The 18,081-nt window shown below is 37.1% G+C and overlaps 3 protein-coding genes across 4 annotated transcripts in view; 1 reads left to right on the forward strand and 2 right to left on the reverse strand.

The window, feature by feature from the left end:
* LOC143740943 (uncharacterized) overlaps positions 1-1,917 on the reverse strand; it is a 77,268-nt gene extending 75,351 nt beyond the window's left edge. Inside the window, exon 1 of the mRNA XM_077233124.1 lies at positions 1,896-1,917. Within this exon, the coding sequence (XP_077089239.1) occupies positions 1,896-1,907 (12 nt within the window). The 5' untranslated portion in view covers positions 1,908-1,917. The remainder of the gene's footprint in view (positions 1-1,895) is intronic.
* Positions 1,056-5,469, reverse strand: angptl5 (angiopoietin-like 5). Of its 2 annotated transcripts, none has more exons than XM_077233115.1 (8): positions 5,039-5,469; positions 4,510-4,681; positions 4,245-4,348; positions 4,063-4,156; positions 3,873-3,977; positions 3,627-3,746; positions 3,365-3,550; positions 1,056-1,769 (listed from the first exon to the last, which is right to left on the reverse strand). In XM_077233115.1, exons 1-8 carry the CDS (start codon positions 5,084-5,086, stop codon positions 1,450-1,452), a joined length of 1,149 nt encoding a protein of 382 aa, XP_077089230.1. In that variant the 5' UTR covers positions 5,087-5,469; the 3' UTR covers positions 1,056-1,449. The 2 variants fall into 2 exon arrangements, with proteins under 2 accessions (XP_077089230.1, XP_077089231.1); XM_077233116.1 differs by having other exon boundaries at positions 4,510-4,683; positions 5,044-5,214.
* Positions 5,470-6,204: 735 nt separating this feature from the next.
* On the forward strand, positions 6,205-10,956 carry cfap300 (cilia and flagella associated protein 300). The gene is made up of 7 exons (XM_077232703.1): positions 6,205-6,339; positions 8,483-8,564; positions 9,258-9,330; positions 9,442-9,599; positions 9,704-9,876; positions 10,060-10,126; positions 10,225-10,956. The coding sequence occupies exons 1-7, from the start codon at positions 6,230-6,232 to the stop codon at positions 10,357-10,359; spliced, it is 798 nt and encodes a 265-aa protein (XP_077088818.1). The 5' UTR covers positions 6,205-6,229; the 3' UTR covers positions 10,360-10,956.
* The last annotated feature ends 7,125 nt before the right edge of the window (positions 10,957-18,081 follow it).

The following is an 18,081-nucleotide window of genomic DNA, read 5'->3' on the forward strand; positions in this document are numbered from 1 at the left end:
AAAGCAAGGAACACCAATTCAAGAGGAGGAAAGTGCTTGTGGAATCCTTTAATAACATTTTTAATTTTTATGTATTTCTATATCTTCAAGATGAGAACAATGTGGGATTGGTACAATGTGACCATCATTTTCACATTACTTTACATTCACACTTTATTCACCTAATACCTATAGGCTGGCTGTCTTTGTTTTGAATTAAAAAGTAAAATATTATGCTTTGGAATGAAAAGAATTTGTAAAAATAAAAATATTGTAATAAATTAAAGCATACATGAAAAATGCACCTATGCTGCAGTACTTTATTTGTTATTGTCCACCCCTGTGCTTTAGGGATGTTAATTAATATTAAGCAAACCAATTGCACTTTTGTTTAGGTCTTCCTATGTCCTTCCTTTTTTCTTTTTACCTTATTCCGAAGTGATTGTTTTCTGAGACCTTCTACGAAATTTCTACAGGAATTTCTAATTGAACTCTTCCTTTTTTCAAAACTTATATTTTTCGATCTTTTAATTCCCAGAAAAGGAATTAGAAGTTAAAATTAGCTGTGTAAAAATGGTTTCTTACTGTGAAACAAGGTACTGATCATTCCCCACTACATCCTGCTCTGTCAGTTGCGTGTTGTGTAGCTACAAGTATTCATGTTTCTTTTGCTTTCGCAGCATCCCTCATGAAAGATCACCCTCCTCTGTGTGCTTGAAGATGAATATATACTTTATAACAGGATTGGTATTTGTCTTAATTTGCCTGATCGACTCAGTCGGCATTACACAGTCATCAGACAACATGCATTTTTGAGCATTTCATCTGTGCCTATTGTTAATTACGTGACCCTTTCAGACTCCAACAGTCACAGCTATCAGGTTCAGTGGAAAAAACAGACCTGTAAAGTAAAATTGAAACTTGAATTACACTTGAAGATTTTTTTTAATGGGATAAACTGGGGGAGGTTTTTTTTTTACGTTTTTCTTTTCTTCTGAATTTTTTGTCATTTGATTTTGAATAAACTGTAATATAAAATAGATAATTGTTGTAATATATCGTAAAAATCAGTCCAGTTGTTTTGATTCCAATTTAATAAATATCATTAAACCTGTAACATGGACACAAATCATACCCTGCTTACTCTAGACAGGCTTTGAGTGTTTTGAATACAATCTACTGTCTCATGCAAACTACAACAGTCAATTAAAAAAAGGGTTAGGGAATTTCAAGTGCTGATAGTTTGACAGTTTCTTTCAGACTGAATTATTTGGTTTAATCTAGTATGTGTTCTATGTAGATAAAACATTTTAGTAATAACACAATTCCCTTTATTCATAACAATGAAAAGATTCGTATGAATATTTTGGGCTTTGACCCAGGATTAAAAGGCACGTTGGACTAAATCTCAATGCTCAAAGGTTTATTGCTATTCCATTTTAATACATCATCTTCAGAATCCTCATGGATTTATTTGGAATTCGGGATCTCAACTCTCCTGATCTTCATAGTCACTGATTTGATTTTGACAAGCGTGCCATTTTTGGTCCAGGTGTCCCAGTGGATATGTGACTGGGTGGAGAGGTCTTGGTCGAGTGGTGAGCCATTCAAATTGGCCTTGCCACACTGGTTAAACCACCATCCAGTGTTGTTCTGGTTCTCACTGCAGCTCTCAACAGCTTTATCAGCAAACGTGCAGAATGGAGAACAACCGTCGTTGTCAACATCAGAGGTACTGAAAGGGGCCGTATCTTGATTCTGGTCTTGGTCATATCCCCGAAAAGCATCACCTTCAGAGAGAGAGAGAGAGAGAGAGAGAGATATTACACATTACATATTTAATCCTTGAGCTGTGTTGAAAATACTTTACCAGTAGCTGTTCCATGTCAAAAATGACAGGACTTTTAAATTGCTTGTAAATCTCTCATTATGAGATTTTATTATTTTATTAAGATACATTATCAATGATTCAATCTTTTTGTCAACTTGTTTTCTTTCAATTAGCACTGGTTTTGTATTTCTTTTTGGAACTGATTGATCATATGCCTCATTGATTTGAGCTTGAAACAATAGTTTTACAGTAAAGAACCTTCTGTGGAATGGAAAAGTTTAGCATGTAAATTTTCTTCATGGAACCATCGTTGCCAATAAATAACCTTTATCTTTAAGAGTGTAGGTCAAATATGGACAGGAAACAAACACAAGAAACAGGAACACACACTGTAAAACATACTATATATAAAGGTATTTTCATGATTAATCACAACTTTTTTTCTTTCGTCTAATCAACTTAGATACTTCATGTGGTTCAGATAACATAATATTTTGAGTTTCTGATGATTAAACCAATCTCCTTCATTGTAATAACTCATAATTTTCATTTCAACCAGGATACTAAAGAACTAAAGGTAATGATACACAGGGCAACTTTTTGAGCAATGTTGCTGGGCAATCTTGTCGAGCGATTGTTGCTTGGCACTTTCCCATTGAAAATGGGCAATAAATTTCTATCTGGATCATTTAGATCGGTCGTAGGGCCTCTATCTCATCTGGTTGCCCGTTGACGGCAACATTGCCCAGCAACATTGCTAAAAAAGTTGCCCTGTGTATCATCATCTTAAGAGTGCATTTAACTCCACTTTTAGACATAAACTCACAATCACCCCTCGAATTTGACCAAGGTAGTGGGTCTTGTACAATTCAGACAGATCCATAGACCACAATGCAACAAGATTGTGACTCCACAACAGCAACTTCCAGTGCTAGCACTTAATTTACCCACAAGTGATCAAGGGCTTAGGCCGTTGCAACGTAAGCAGTGACGTACATCCGAGTGAACAAGGCGGTGGGAAACCTGTATGAATTTCTCTCTTCTCCTGAACACAGAAGAACATTTTAAATAAATAAAAAAAATCATACTAATGGGGCCCATTAACTATTTGGTTACTGAAATTCTTCAAAATATCTTCTTTTGTGTTCAGCAGGGGAAAGAAGTTCACACAGATTTGAACAACCTGAGGGTGAGCAAATGATGACATAATTTTCATTTTTGGGAGAACTATCCCTTTAAACGGAGCTATAGAACTAAGCTAAAATAATAAAAAGAGAGTCCCATAAAGGAACATGTACCTGACATCTACGATAGTTCTGTTCCAAAAAGGAATACAAAACCCTGTCCTATTTGAAAGAAAACAAGTTGATAAAAAGATTGAATACAATACATGGCAAATGCAAATCTCAGCATAACGAGAGATTTAGAAGCAAATTTTACCAGGAACACTACAAGTGTAACAATTGAAAAAATACCCCAACATTTTTTTTTTTTTTATGTATAACTTAACTCAGTCTCAACCAATTGCCCTTATAATATTTGCAATTGGCTGACCTGCACAACCAGCATATCTGCCAAGGTGTATTGCAAAGAATTTAGTTTCATCTTCGAGCCAGAAATTGTCGTATGAAGCATAGGCCGTGGAATCCTCTTGCGAGACCAGGGACACGTGCAGCTGGAAACGTGTGTCCCTCTGACTCACAATATTGAAGATCTTCCTCAAACCCAACCAGTGTTCACCTTCAGAAACATATATATATAAAGTCAATGCCTGTTCATTAATTTTTTGATTTACAAATAAACTGACCTACTGTACCTGGTAAGTGTCCAAATCCATCCAAGTACTGTGACCACGTTCTTTTAAAGTCAGTGAGACCATCGGTCCGTCTCTGTATTACTGTCCATCCGCCTTCCATGTAATCCATCTCACAGAACACCTGCTAGATGGCCAGTTAAAGACACTTAATTCATCACATGTAAACATAAAACCATTTTTGATTTGCTTTCGGATTAAAAAAACTGTGGTTGGAAAATTTTAAACAAAACTAATAGGAGGTACTTTCCTCAAATGAAACATCTGTGTTTTCTGGCTGAATTATATAAATTCCACTAGGGATTTTTGGAGAAACGACACCTAGTGTCTCTTTGATATCACTACAGTCTTTCCCTGCGGAATGAAAAGGAATTCACTATGAGGATGTGTAAATGATAAATGTTTTGCAGAAAGTTTGACAGCATGTTAATTATCTTACCGTGGGACTCCATGGGCTTCACGGAAAATATGTCACTGTTGCTTCTCTGCACATCTGAACTGAGCGTGTTAACTTTAGCCATAAGCTCTATTATCTTTAAAAAAAGAAAAGAAATCAGAGCAATATGTTTAAGAATGCAGAAGAGGATTTTGTGGTTTGGAAGTTTGGAAATTTTAGAATACCTGGCTTGAGAGAAATTCCAAAGCCTTCTGCTGTTCATCAATGAGATCTCTGATCAGTTTCCTAGTGTTTCTTGTATTTGACATCATGGTATGCTGGAGGTTACCTAAGATACACAAACTGCATAAAACTCTATGCCGCAATGAGTTGTGAAGCAAAACAGTGAATAGAAAGTGAGATATCAAAGGGCTTACAAAGTAGGATTAAATGTAAAGTGTGGGAAAAGGGAAATACATCACACTGTATACAGAAAAAAATGAAACCTACTGCACAAGGAATGTTTTTCATCACGCATTAGTTTAGCAGTCATTTCACATGGCATAGTGCACTTGTCTTTGCCCGCGTCTCTGTGATAATATTCTTTTTGACCTTGAAGAGAGACGTACTCAGACTCCTCGGTTAATATAACAGGTTCATTGCGATTAGTACCGCTGGTATTCTGTTAAGACAAACAAAATATACCACGCTTTATGAAATATTCATATTGTATATAATTAATAATATTACATATTCATGAAAGATGAGCATCATATAAAATATTAATTTGCAGAACTCATAATTTGTACAATATTTGTTAAAATATTACAAATTATTATTATTATTATTACATGAAATTGAATTATCTACCTTGCAGTTATGTAAGTACCATATGATGTTTTAACAGTTCATACATTTTATTATAATAAGACTGAAATACTTCACATTCTATCAAATATTACAGGTATCCCACGTAATGACAAGGTAAATAAAAACTTTAAGATTTAATGATAACAAAGGAAAGGTTTCCAACACTCACCAAAGCTGATGATGCAAGAAGATTCAGAAATAAAGTAATCCAGATCATTTTGGTCTTTGTGGCAGTCCCACATGTGAAAATTTAAAGATGGGCACCTTCCAATGAGAAAGCAGTTGTCTCCAGTGCTGTCGTGTGCATGGGCTGGACTGCCTCTTTACTTCAGACACACACATGAAAAAAAAGAAGAAAAAAAGAGAAAGAAAACCTAACAAAAAAGACGAACAGCTGGTCTCACCTCAACAAAAAGTGTCTGGACTATGGACCAATTCTGTTTCATTTGTAAAGCACTGTTGCTTTATTGCACTTTGACAACATCCTGCATCGACTATGAAAACCAGATGGTGAAATGTGAAACTTGTTTCTGCTTAGGGAATCAGCAGGACCCAGAGCAGCATACGCAAATACATTCCTTCCAGAAACACTGTGAGATCCTGGACATGACAGAATGAAAACACGCTATTACCTTTAAAAGACTTGGATTGGCAAAATAGGTTTTTCTTTATACCTTGGTTATGGTCAGAAGGGTTTCAGTGTCCTTCAGTAAGTGCCCTTCAAGGAACACATCTGTTGGGGATTAGACAGTTCTGTTGAGTATGCAATATGCTACTGTATATAGGCCTATATTAAGCACTGCATGACTAAAAGCTTTATGCTGCCTGTAGCTGAAAGTCAGTTAGAATAGGTTTAGCTTACTTTTTGTATTGTATAAATAGAAAGATTATCATGAAAACCAGGCTGAGTGTTTATGTTCATGTTGAATATATTATTATAATAAATAACAAAAGAAGATTCTGGGGCTAGTCACACTTTTTACTCCAGTGAATATTTCGCAGGATGTGTTTATTAGGCCTACTGAAAGGCAAGTCTACTAAACTAAACTACATTTTTATTTATTTATTATTGCTGAGACCAAGAACATGAACATACAATACAGATCATGCGAACAAAGAATCAGAACGTATAATAATAAAAGGGTCAGAAGAAAAGTTTAAGGTTGCATTTGTGTAGGAAAATAATTAAATAATTATTAAGACATTTTACGACATCTGAATCGAAAAAGGTTGTTGAGACGTCTGGCAAAACTTGTCTATTTCTCCTTTTTTCCCTCCTTCCTGAGTCTTTTCGTATTACTAGCCTATGAGCTCGACTTTTTAGTTGTCACGGAAACCCGTGGACAACAAGACAAGCAGCATGGCGGAAGAGACACTTTCATTCGATCAAGCGTTCACCTTCAGTCTGCTTTCCACCAAAAAGTTTACGTTTCAGCAAGATCCTAAGATATCAAGCCTCCTGATGAAATGGTAAGAATATGCCCTGTAGGTACAATTTCACTGAATTTACTGACAATCATGAGTTACCGGTGAGGAACAGTAGACACATCGGTCAATGAATAGTTTTATAGATGGTTTAAAGGCGCAGAAAAGAAACGGATGAAATTATGCATAAACGTCTACATCCATAAAACATCTGTCGGTCACTAACTAGAAATGTGCTGATTAGTATTGAACTGAAACTCATGACTCGTGCTATACGATAGGCTACATAAAACAAGGAGCAGAACATTGCTCCAACAAATCACAAATAAAGCTATAATAGAGCTGAGCATTCGGCTAAATAAAAATGCCATGGGAAATCATAAAATAAAACAACATTATAAAACAATTAAATGCAAATATATAAACAAATACATTGAATACCTCAAATTAATTCAACACTTCGAATTACATCAGATAGTTTACCTAAAATGCAACATTCCTGGAGCAAATGGGGATAACTTTATCTCATAAAACATATTTTTTACATCTGCAGCTTACTATTATACTATACGACAATTCACCATGACGTCACAACAGTAATAGACGTTCTTCCGGGTGGCAAAGGCCGAAGCGTTCCTATGGTAACACTAGTAAATTGCTCGAAAGGGAGACACACCGTCAGCAGTAGTCTAATCTACATTTCAACAGTTGATTCAAAAACAGAAGTGGTGGAAATTCAGACATAGTTAACATTATCATTAGAGCTTAGATTATTTGATCTATACGTGCACTCCCAACGCAAAAGAGTGCGGCGCGGCGGCGGGACGAGATTTGATGGCCGGGCGCGGGCGGTAATCGTAATGCACTCACTCTGTGTGTGCGGATTGCGGGAGAATAAAACGATTCGCGGGACTCCCGCAAACTAAAAATATCTATGAATAAAACATATAAAAACTAATACATTTTTATTCATCTGTTGCAGAAAAACAACAAGAACAACTAAAACAAAATAGAAATGATTTACAGGCCAGAGTTTCTTTTTATAACATGTTTGCAGCGTTGAGCGATGTAGCCAATCACAGACATATGTGTTGATTTCTTGAACGCAGTAGCCAATCAGAAGCATTTAAGATAGCCCCCTATGGCGTTATTTTTTATTCAAAAGTTATGAGCGTGTAAGACATGCTCACGAGGCACGAGCACATTATGTTATTTCACACGCGCAAAAATGAACCTTCAGCTGGCATGATAAAAGTACTCGCGCACAAATTCAACAACCGAGAGGTGTACAGGTAGCTGCGAGCGAGCGCCTGGCATACTCTCATAGGTTAACTCTGCTTGTACAGTGGAATCCTGCTCGCGCGCAGCGGGCTTCTGCTCGCGGAGTGCTGTTTTGCTCGCGCAGTGGATTTCTGCTCGCTCAGCTGATTTCTGCTCCCTCGAGTCTACATGACTTTTGACAATTTGGGGGCGGAAACCAAGGAGGGCACTGACCCTCTTATGATTGGTCACTTTCATCGTAATCACAACCATAGGGACATCTTTGTACCTTGATGGACAGCTCTCATTACAGGAAGTCAGAGTCAGAACTCGTGAGCACGTCTTACACGCTCATAACTTTTGACTAAAAAATAACGCCATAGCCCCCCCTCACTGCTCAAAACGGACTTTTTGTTCAGAGCTGAATTCTGTAAGCTGGCAAATCCTCTAAATATAACAAACAAAGTGTATATATTATGAAAGATTCATTGTGCAGTCAGCTTCTTTGATAATAACAGAGATGTGTGAGATCGCGATGATGAACTGATGACAGCCTTTTAAAAAATTATTAAGGGAGCGCAGTTTGCGCGCATTCAGTCATGCCAACCATGCACGGAGTAGCCTGCTTGCTTTTATGTTATAACAGTGGTTTGTGTGTTAATGCTTTAATAACAAGTCATTTATCAGGAGCATTATGCTGATGTGTACTAAAATTATTTAATACACTTATTTTAGAATATATCATTTGGGAAATGCAATAAAGCAGTACATTTACAAATAAAAAAACAGTAAAATTTACATAATTAATTTTTCTATATTCTCTATAAAATATTGGTGAATCACCCATTCTAAAAGAAGAATTTGAGTCCGCTTGATCTTTGCAATATTTTTTTAATCTTTAAAAATGATGTTTCCATTTGCCTTTTAGGTCCATGTTGGGTCGAATTACCACCCAGGCCTTCAATTTTGACCAATTTTTCCAGCCTTATAGGAGCAAAGACTTTGCCTGGGTAAATATTCACACATTAAAGCAGCACTATGCATTTTTTTTAGCTTAACTGAACAGCTTCGGAGTGATTGGAATGGTTATATGACTCTTTTCGGGTTGAATGGTGGTTGTCTCGCCCCGAAAAATGGCGAAAAAAAACGAAGTAAGCGCGGTCGGAAGAGTCTAGAAAAAGGTAACGAGAATCTGACAGCGCGAGGAACCGGACAAGAATCCCACTCAGTCAGGCATTCATTGTTAAAGTTCCTACGATTATCATGAGAACAGTTGTCAATATCTCACATAATTATCAGGACATAAATAAGCCTACATGTTGTAAATAGTGTAAATGAGCGCAATTTGCAAACTATTATGATAAATTGCAATAATCATGTCTAACAACATCATAACGGACATTGTTACGAAATAATGCGACGTACATGATACACTTTATTGGTGTCATCTGGCATTTAGGCTCAGGTAAGCCTAACGCGGTAGGCTACTCTATTATTATAAAGTGCAGAGGCCGTGAGTGCAGATACGCTCTGCACGAGTTGTATTTACGACAGTAACGTTAAATACAAGTACTTTACAGCTACTCTAGGGATCGCTGTTTGACAAAAACAGAAATCCTGCATAGTGCCGCTTTAATTTCATCTTTTAAATGTCACAGCAACTTTATATAGTGTATGCTAATATATATAAGTTTGCTTTATAGAACTTCTTTCAAGATCCCTGTGTGAAGAACAATTTAAAGGTACTTGATTCCTCTGGATCATGGACACTGCTGGGTATGTTAATGTCAAATGATAAGGCATATTGCTTTTGTATTAAATTCACAGTGTTTTTATGATCTCCTTTCATATAGGCTGATAATGGCTTCAGTTCTTACCCATTCACAGGTAGAGACATCACACATGTAAATGTTGAAGTTGTTCCATGCACAAAAGTGTCAGTGGACATATTCGATCCAATTTACTTAAATGGAATTTTGCATCCTTCTGGCCACATTGTCAAATGTTACCATGAAATATACCCTGACTTTGATGAGTTACGGATGGTATGGATTATTTTATCATTTAGGTGCTCTCAAACATAGCTGAATTTTATATCTAAATGTTTGTTTGAACTTTGATCTCTGTTGTTTGACATGCTTTTTGACAGCTTTTGCTTGAAGAAGACTCTGACAATTATCATATAATCAGTCCAAGTGATCGGAAGGAGTTTTTGTTCAGACTGTTCAAGCATATGGTCTTAGGGGGTGAACTTTGCCAATATGAGGATGTCATTGATCCTTACACTGAGACAGCAAAAATGATGTACAAAGACATGGTCAGGTGAGAATTTTATGTTGCATTCTTCTTATATTTCACATTCACATTAATGTGGGACCAAAAAAAGTAGACTTGAATACACAGTAATGTGACAAATATATATATATATATATATATATATATATATATATATATATATATATATATATATATAATGTAAACACCTGATTCATGTGTTTTTCACAGCGTTCAGAAGGATCCAGATACAAAAGAGATCAGTGTGGTCACAACAATCTTGAAAGTTTCTGCTCACGTATGTGCCTTAACTTACTTCTTGTGCATCATTATCCCTAAAGGTGCACTTAGTATTTTTTCCTTATTAATGTTAACATTGCTATTTTTGTTTATTAGGATCACGGTGGACTGTGCTACCCATCTGCAACAGAAAATGAGCAGACATTTGCTTACCTCTGTATTGATCCATTTAAAAGACATGTTTATGTTCTATACCATTCATTTGGTATAGGGGACTTTTCGGGAAACTAAGTGCCCTCGATCTAGGTCTACATAAAAACACTGAGATATTATTTTTTAGGAAATACACATTTTCCATCTATAACCCTTATTTTATTAGTGCTGTAAGAACATGTATTAAATGAATAGATCAACCCAAATTAACATTTTGTCATAGCTCATTACAAAACTCTCATATTGTTCCAAGAACAAGAATATAGTTTAGCATTTCTGTAAAGAAATTTTAGGTTTGCAACATGGGAAGTGTTTTCAACTGTTTTCAATTTATTTCAAGTGATTCTTTTATAAAGGCTGCATTTTATGTGATATATTAAAAATCCTCTTTTCCTTGTACGTTAATTGTATATTTAACTCTGAGTAATGGTGGTGCCCTGCTACATGATACATTTACACTGGAATTTCCTTATAACTTGAACATTTGAAAAATGTTACTGACGAATGTGTATAGATTACCGCCATGCGGTAGTAGAGGTTTTGGTCATTTTTGCAACCTTATGACCTGTAATTAGCTTTAAGTTTGTTGTGATCTCTACACTGTGACAGTATAAGTCCTTGTTTCTGTCCTTAATGTATATGTTTTTGTAATATTAAATGACTAGCCTACTCATTTACCCTGTTTCCGTCAGGACCACTATCGTCAAATACGATTGGCAATTAGCATACAGTTAGGATTGGTGGTATGGTTCCGTTCTGTTCTGGGCAGCCTAGCATGGATAAGAGCAGAGAGAGCAACAATAACCCCCCTTAGGGTAAACGGAATAGAACCAACATGAATGTATTGCAGATATCATTAATTAAAGATTACAACAGTACAAGGCAAGGCAAGGCAAGGCAAGTTTATTTATATAGCACATTTCATACACAATGGTAATTCAGAGTGCTTTACATAGAAGAAATTAAAATAATCAGAAGAAATCAGAATAATTAAAACAGTTTAGAATAAAAGATAAAATACAGAAATAATCAAAAGTAATCAGAATAATTAAAACATAAAATAAAATACAGTACAAACAGTCGGACGAACAGTTGCACAGTGCTCATTCAGTAAATGCACAGTTAAACAGATGTGTTTTGAGTCTGGATTTGAATGTGACTACTGTAGGAGCACATCTGATCTCTTCTGGAAGCTGGTTCCAGCTGCAGCTGGCATAATAGCTAAAAGCAGACTCGCCATGCTTAGAGTGAACCCTTGGTATTTCTAGCCGATGTGATCCTAATGATCTGAGTGATCTGTTGGGTTTATATTCAGTGAGCATATCTGCAATGAATTGAGGTCCTAGGCCATTGAATGATTTATACCAGTAATAATACTTTAAAATCAATCCTAAATGTAACTGGCAGCCAGTGTAAAGACCTGAGGACTGGTGTGATGTGTTCATATTTTCTGGTTCTGCTCAGAATCCTAGCAGCAGCGTTCTGTATGAGCTGCAACTGTCTTATGGTATTTTTGGGAAGGCCAGTGAGGAGTCCATTACAATAATCCACCCTACTGGTGATGAAAGCATGCACAAGTTTTTCTAAGTCTTGACTGGAAACAAAGCATCTAATTTTTGCAATATTTTTCAGGTGATAGTATGCTGATTTAGTTATTGCTTTGACATGACTACTGAAACTAAGGTCTGACTCCAGAGACACACCAAGATTCCTGACTTGATTTTTAGTTGTTTGACCCCTAGACTGAAGCTATGCGTTCACCTTGAGAACTTCATCTTTGTTTCCAAACGCAATGACTTCGGTTTTGTCTTTGTTTAACTGAAGAAAGTTTTGGAATATCCAATTGTTTACTTCATCAATGCATTGGAACAGAGAGTTAATGGGGCTGTAATTGTTAGGCGATAGGGATAAGTAGAGCTATGTGTCGTCTGCATAGCTGTGGTAAGCGATTTGGTTCTTTCTCATTATTTGGCTCATTGGGAGCATGTACAAGTTGAATAGGCGTGGCGCAAGAATTGAGCCTTGCGGGACTCCGCATGTCATGGGTGTCCACTCAGACTTATGGTCTCCAATACGCACATAATAACCTCTGCCTCCTAAGTATGACCTGAACCATTTTAGGACTATCCCAGAAAGCCCGACCCAGTTGTCCAGCCTGTCAAGAAGTATTTTGTGATCGACAGTGTCAAATGCAGCACTGAGGTCGAGTAGTACCAGCACTGATAATTTGCTTGTATCAGTATTTAAGCAAATATCGTTTATTATCTTTATGAGCGCTGTCTCTGTGCTGTGGTGCGGTCGGAAACCAGATTGAAAATTGTCAAAGAATCCATTCGAGCTTAAGAATTTGTTCAGCTGATTGAAGACAACTTTTTCAATGATCTTGCCTATGAAAGGAAGATTTGAGATCGGTCTATAGTTGTTTAATATGGTCTTATCCAGATTGCTCTTTTTCAGGAGGGGCTTGACAACTGCAGTTTTCAGGGAGGTCGGAAAACTCCCAGAGAGAAGTGAGGAATTTACCACTTCTAGGAGATCTGCTTCTAAGCTGTGTAACACATTTTTGAAAAAAGATGTGGGAAGTGCATCAAGGGCGCAGGTTGATGTTTTAAGGTGCTGTACGGTTTCTTCCAAAATTTTGCCTTCAACTTCTTTGAAATCAGACATGGTGACTATTTTTCAGGCTGTTGTCTGATCTGTCTGACCCCAGCGCAACTCAAGGATGAGCTGATCACCTTTCTGATATTATTGATTTTCTCAGAGAAGAAAGAAGCAAACTCACTGCACTTGCTCTCTGAGAGCATTTCACTGGGAATTTGGCTTGGGGGGTTTGTCCGTCACTCTACAGTAGCAAAAAGAGTGCGTGTGTTGTTTATATTGCTGTTTATAATATTCGAGAAAAAAGTCTGTCTAGCTTTGCCTAGTTCCTTATTGAAAGCATGGATGCTGTCTTTGTAGATGTACAACATAATTTGAGAATTTATTCTGATTAAAGGGGAATCAGAATGCCTGGCTGATAAGAGGAGGAACTGGGAATGGAGGAGGGTAATTGCTCCTGAGAAACGCAATAGCTGTTGATAATACTGAAGGAGCTTATATATATGTATACAGTGATAGGCGTCGTATTCCTATAGGTAGACGTGGATCAGCTGAGGGTCAGCGAGGTTGCCTAACGTGACCTGCCAGAACTGACGCTACGTTTAATTTCATGAGAAGACACATTTGGGTTCCTTTTGTCCTTGCAAGTGGGAAATTCCTAGTTCCCAGTTGGAACTTTTAACTGGAACGCCCCATCAAGTAAAAAAAAGAATGCTTTCAGTATAAGGTTTTTTACTTCCTGATTTTTTTTTAAAGGTGACTTTTATTATTTGTTGTTTTATTTGTTTATTTGCTATGATTATTTAATTGTTATTATAAATGTTTCTATTTAATTGTATTATTATATCCATATAATTTATTTACTTTGTTATTAAGAAAACTCTGTGCTTTATCCATAATATTCCGTTTAAACTATCAATTTTAAAAAAAGAGTTAAATGGACTGCAGCATTTGAAAGCATAAAACATGTTAAGATAAGCGAACAGGCTGTCTATTACTTAAATCACAAGGTGTTTGTGTAGTGAAGCCTCTTCTCCATTGAGATCCATTCATAAAAAACGGCCTCTGCTCTTTTTTCCTGCGTATCAGTGTTAGCAGTACCCGTTACGCTTTTTTGGCTAAAGGTTGCGGCAGAGATGGTCTTCAGTGCAGCTCGCTCGCCCAGTCCGCCCCACTATTGCACTCAGAATGAATGTGATGTTCTCCAAATTCACTCTGGTGATGTCTGATCTCCTCCGTTTCATACAGTAGAAATCATTTTGGGTTATTCAATAGAAATCATTCTTATGTTGGTTATTCAATAAATAAATATTATTATATCGATGTTTAATGAACAACCCACGTATACTGAACACAACCACATTTCGCAAAGGCTTCACTTTTGGTTTATAGTCAGAAGTTACGCTATTTGCGTAGATCACACAGCAGTGACAACCACTGGGAGACCGCCTCAAAGTTTCTTACGTGCGCTCGGCGCGAAGCCAAAATGCTTGTTTGAGATGAGCAAAATCTGCGCAGAACCGATCACCGGTGATCAGCGCGTAATGCATCCCGGTTAGAAATGTGTCCGAGTGCGGTCCGCCTTGCTCTGATGTCATGCTGACGTGTGTCAAAAAGCTCTCGCGAGCGCAAGGCGCACTTGTCGGATTCTGCAGTCGCGCGCAGTTGCTCTCCACCGACTGCGCTGATCAAAAGCATGATGGGAAACGACTTGCTGACAACACAGCTTAATGTTGATTGGTTTAAACAACCGTGATGTATTGTTGTCTTTAAAAAAGTTTGATTATAAAACTCGGATATCATGTTTTATGTGTATATGTTATGTGTGAATATTCCCAAACTCTCGGACAGTACGATTTCTATGGGTTATGCAATGTAATTATATATAGTTATATATATATATATATATATATATATATATATATATATATATATATATATATATATATATATATACACATAGTCTATGTCTGTATTAAAGAAAAAATGATTGATAAACACTTATTTGGAATGGAATTAAATTAAATAACAAGTACTTTGGGTGTCTTGTTCATTATATTTATTTTCATATAAAAGCAACAGAACTTAAATTACATCCAGTTTATTAGCAACACTGTGCACGAGCCTTCATTGATCTCGCAGGTGTCAGATCCACTGCGAGAAGAGAGAACTGTCCGGCTTACCTGCGCTTTTTTCACTCCTCCTCTCACTGTAGCCGCCTACTCTCGACTACATTTCAGGTGAGGCAAGGCGCATCTCAAACAAGCCTAAGCCTGCTGCTGCCTGTTTCCCTGCTGCCAAAAACGTTTAAAAAAATAAAAATTATATAGTTTTTATCAGTGACGTGCGGTGATGTCTTAAAGAGGCTAGGCACTGAGTTATGAAAGCCAGATTACCTGATTTATTGTTTAGGCTAATAATACGTAATAACAGTAAACGTTACGCACAAACCCAGCATAACAAGAAATGTACAAATCAGAATGTATACCGTGTACTCACACACACACTCTCTCTCTCTCTCTCTCTCTCTCTCTCTCTCTCTCTCTCTCTCTCTCTCTCTCTCTCTCTCTCTCTCTCTCGCACACACACACACACACACACGCAAGCGCGGCCCAGGCATACACCGGTAGTTAATGTCCATTCCAGCATCATTATACAACCATTCTTAATCCTTAATTTTTGCACAGCGGCCAATTATGTCTGTCAGCAAAATTAAAATCACACACTGCTCAATTGAATATAAAGGCAAATGGCTTGCATTAATTCAACCACATTTATCAATTCAATATTAAGCCCAAAATAGATTTTGACTCACCAATCGGTAGATTATTTGTAGCCTACATAAAATCCATCCGCCGCTCTTTCCTCGTAAAGACGTCGATCACAACTTTGTAAAACTCGTCTTTACGGCCTTCAGTTGCTGCACTAGTCTATCCAAGGCTGGCGTAGACCTCCCTGTTGCTATTAACTCAGATTTTGAATTAAAATCGAGCTTGAAAAAATTTCTTAACTCTGTGATCACGGCCGGTGCTGTCATTTTGACTTTGAATTTGATTAGGTATAGGCTAGCTGTGGTGTACTGACGTTAGCTACGCAAATGGGTCCAGTAATATCTCGATTTTAATTGGTCCATATCTGATATGTAACGTAGATGGGTACGGGCATAGCATATTTACGTCCAAAGGCACAGCAGAGTTGTGCTTTTTGCCGTACATGTTAAAGAATACATGATCGAAGTGCGCATGCGCAACATGGGTTTTTCGCTTGTCGTCTGCGTAAAAGCACTGCTTATTCTACCATTTTGTTATTTGATTATGCGTAACTGCTACATTTGTCATCGTAACGTCTAGACAATTTGAATAACACCCATATTGCATATATAAATCACAAGAATAAACAGTAAAAACACAAATACTAGTTTATTATTTAATAAACATTATTATTTTTGAATTTTGGCAGGGTAGGCAGTGCCTAGTTTGCCTACCCAGACCGCACGTCACTGGTTTTTATATCACTTGTATTTTGTATAGATATGGCCAGACCTGCAGGCAGTCTACCAATAACATTAGAGCGACTCGCAGCACAGAGGGACGTATGATCAAGGGGGTAATCCATCAGCCGGAAGTTGAAGCTGCCTCCGGGGGGCGATATTTTTTTTCACAGGATGGTAGGGGAAGACTCATGAATATACATTAGGGAACTCATGCCTGATTGGTCTGATGACCTACCCCCTAACCCCGCCCCTAAACCTACCCGTCACTGGGGGTCTGATGACCTACCCCTAACCCCGCCCCTAAACCTACCAGTCACTGGTGTTAAGACCAATCAGGGATGAGTTCCCTAATGAATATTCATGAGTCTTCCCCTACCATCCTGTGAAAAAAAATATCGCCTCCGGGGGCCGCCATTGTAGCTGGCTATCACCTGCTGTTAGCATCCCATTGACTCCCATTCATTTTGGCGTCACTTTGACAGCGAATAACTTTACATCTGAGGTGTCCAAAGACTCCATTTGTCCATTATTTATTTCTAAAGAAACACGACAATGTATAAAAGGCTCCATTACTTTGTATCTTACGTTATGGCCCCGTAGAAGCCATTCTTGTAAAAATAGGCTAAAAATTGCGTCATAACCACGCGACTTTATGTCGCACAATAGAGACATTACCGTATAGACAGGAGGAGAAGCTCGCACAGTCTCGCAGGCAGTCTTTTACTGTTTAAAGTCAGCCCATGGCATAGATAGAGTCCATAAAAGCAACGCGACAAAATATTTAAACAACGTTTTTGAGGAATTGGAATAATTCGATATGTGGCAAGTGAATACATATGAAGTAACATTTATCCACGAACTTTAAATTATTTATCTACTACTACACCTACGGGGGATGGGGAAATTAATTATCAGGAAATTATACAGGCAATGGAAGAAGAAAAAAAACATCTCAATGTCTATCGCGGTTAACGTTGTTCCTTTATTTATTTACACATCTACGCTTGAAGATGAATGTGATCCCGTTCGGAAGCCATATGTACAAAATGCCTACATAACGTGAAATAAAGAAAAACGGGTTTGTTCAAGTGTTTGTGACCGTGATTTATTAGCCAAAACTACATGATTTTACACCTAGCTCACAATTCTTTATATATTGGAATATTATATGGTCATGTAATAATGAATGGATACGAAAATGACTCGAGGGGACATTATTATATGGTTCCTGGGCTCATACTAAGAAGTATTTTTTGGATGGGTTATTATTCTGTTTGATGTAGAAGGAAACGAAAAAGAAGGGAAAAAATTATTTGCATATGTGCCTATATTTGAATCATTTTTAATAATTTTGGAAGATTGTGCTGTAGCCTACATGCATTTATTTATCTGTTATGTTTGATTGTATTATGTGTGTGTGTGTGTACTAGCCAAATATTTAAATCTAATGGATATATACATAAACATGTTCAAAATAAACTAAACTAACTAACTAAAATTACTAGAACTGCAGATAGGCTACTCAAACGATTACAATCCTAAAGTAGGCTATTTTAAAGTCGATTTTAGCCACTTCTTTTATCATGTCATATTGTACTGATATAGCGTAATATGTTATATTAAATTAATTATTATAACCACGTCCATGGGGCTGCTTTGACAGGGTCAACCACACACACCCACACTACTCTTAAAATGTTACTGTTATT

This window comes from Siphateles boraxobius, unplaced genomic scaffold (assembly GCF_051911475.1).
Source record: "Siphateles boraxobius isolate OS27281-9 unplaced genomic scaffold, OSU_SipBor_1 18, whole genome shotgun sequence".
Classification (NCBI taxonomy): Eukaryota; Metazoa; Chordata; class Actinopteri; order Cypriniformes; family Leuciscidae; genus Siphateles; species Siphateles boraxobius.

Bases quoted from the DNA above. Each gene is read 5' to 3' on its own strand.
- angptl5 (XM_077233115.1), bottom strand. From the start codon at position 5,086: ATGATCTGGATTACTTTATTTCTGAATCTTCTTGCATCATCAGCTTTG. The intron at 3,978-4,062 runs GTAAGATAATTA...TTCATTCCGCAG, and splicing joins GAAGCCCATGGAGTCCCACG to GGAAAGACTGTAGTGATATC. The intron at 1,770-3,364 runs GTCAGCCAATTG...CTCTCTCTGAAG, and splicing joins CAGATATGCTGGTTGTGCAG to GTGATGCTTTTCGGGGATAT.
- cfap300 (XM_077232703.1), top strand. From the start codon at position 6,230: ATGGCGGAAGAGACACTTTCATTCGATCAAGCGTTCACCTTCAGTCTG. The intron at 9,600-9,703 runs GTATGGATTATT...GCTTTTTGACAG, and splicing joins ACTTTGATGAGTTACGGATG to CTTTTGCTTGAAGAAGACTC. The intron at 10,127-10,224 runs GTATGTGCCTTA...TTTGTTTATTAG, and splicing joins TCTTGAAAGTTTCTGCTCAC to GATCACGGTGGACTGTGCTA.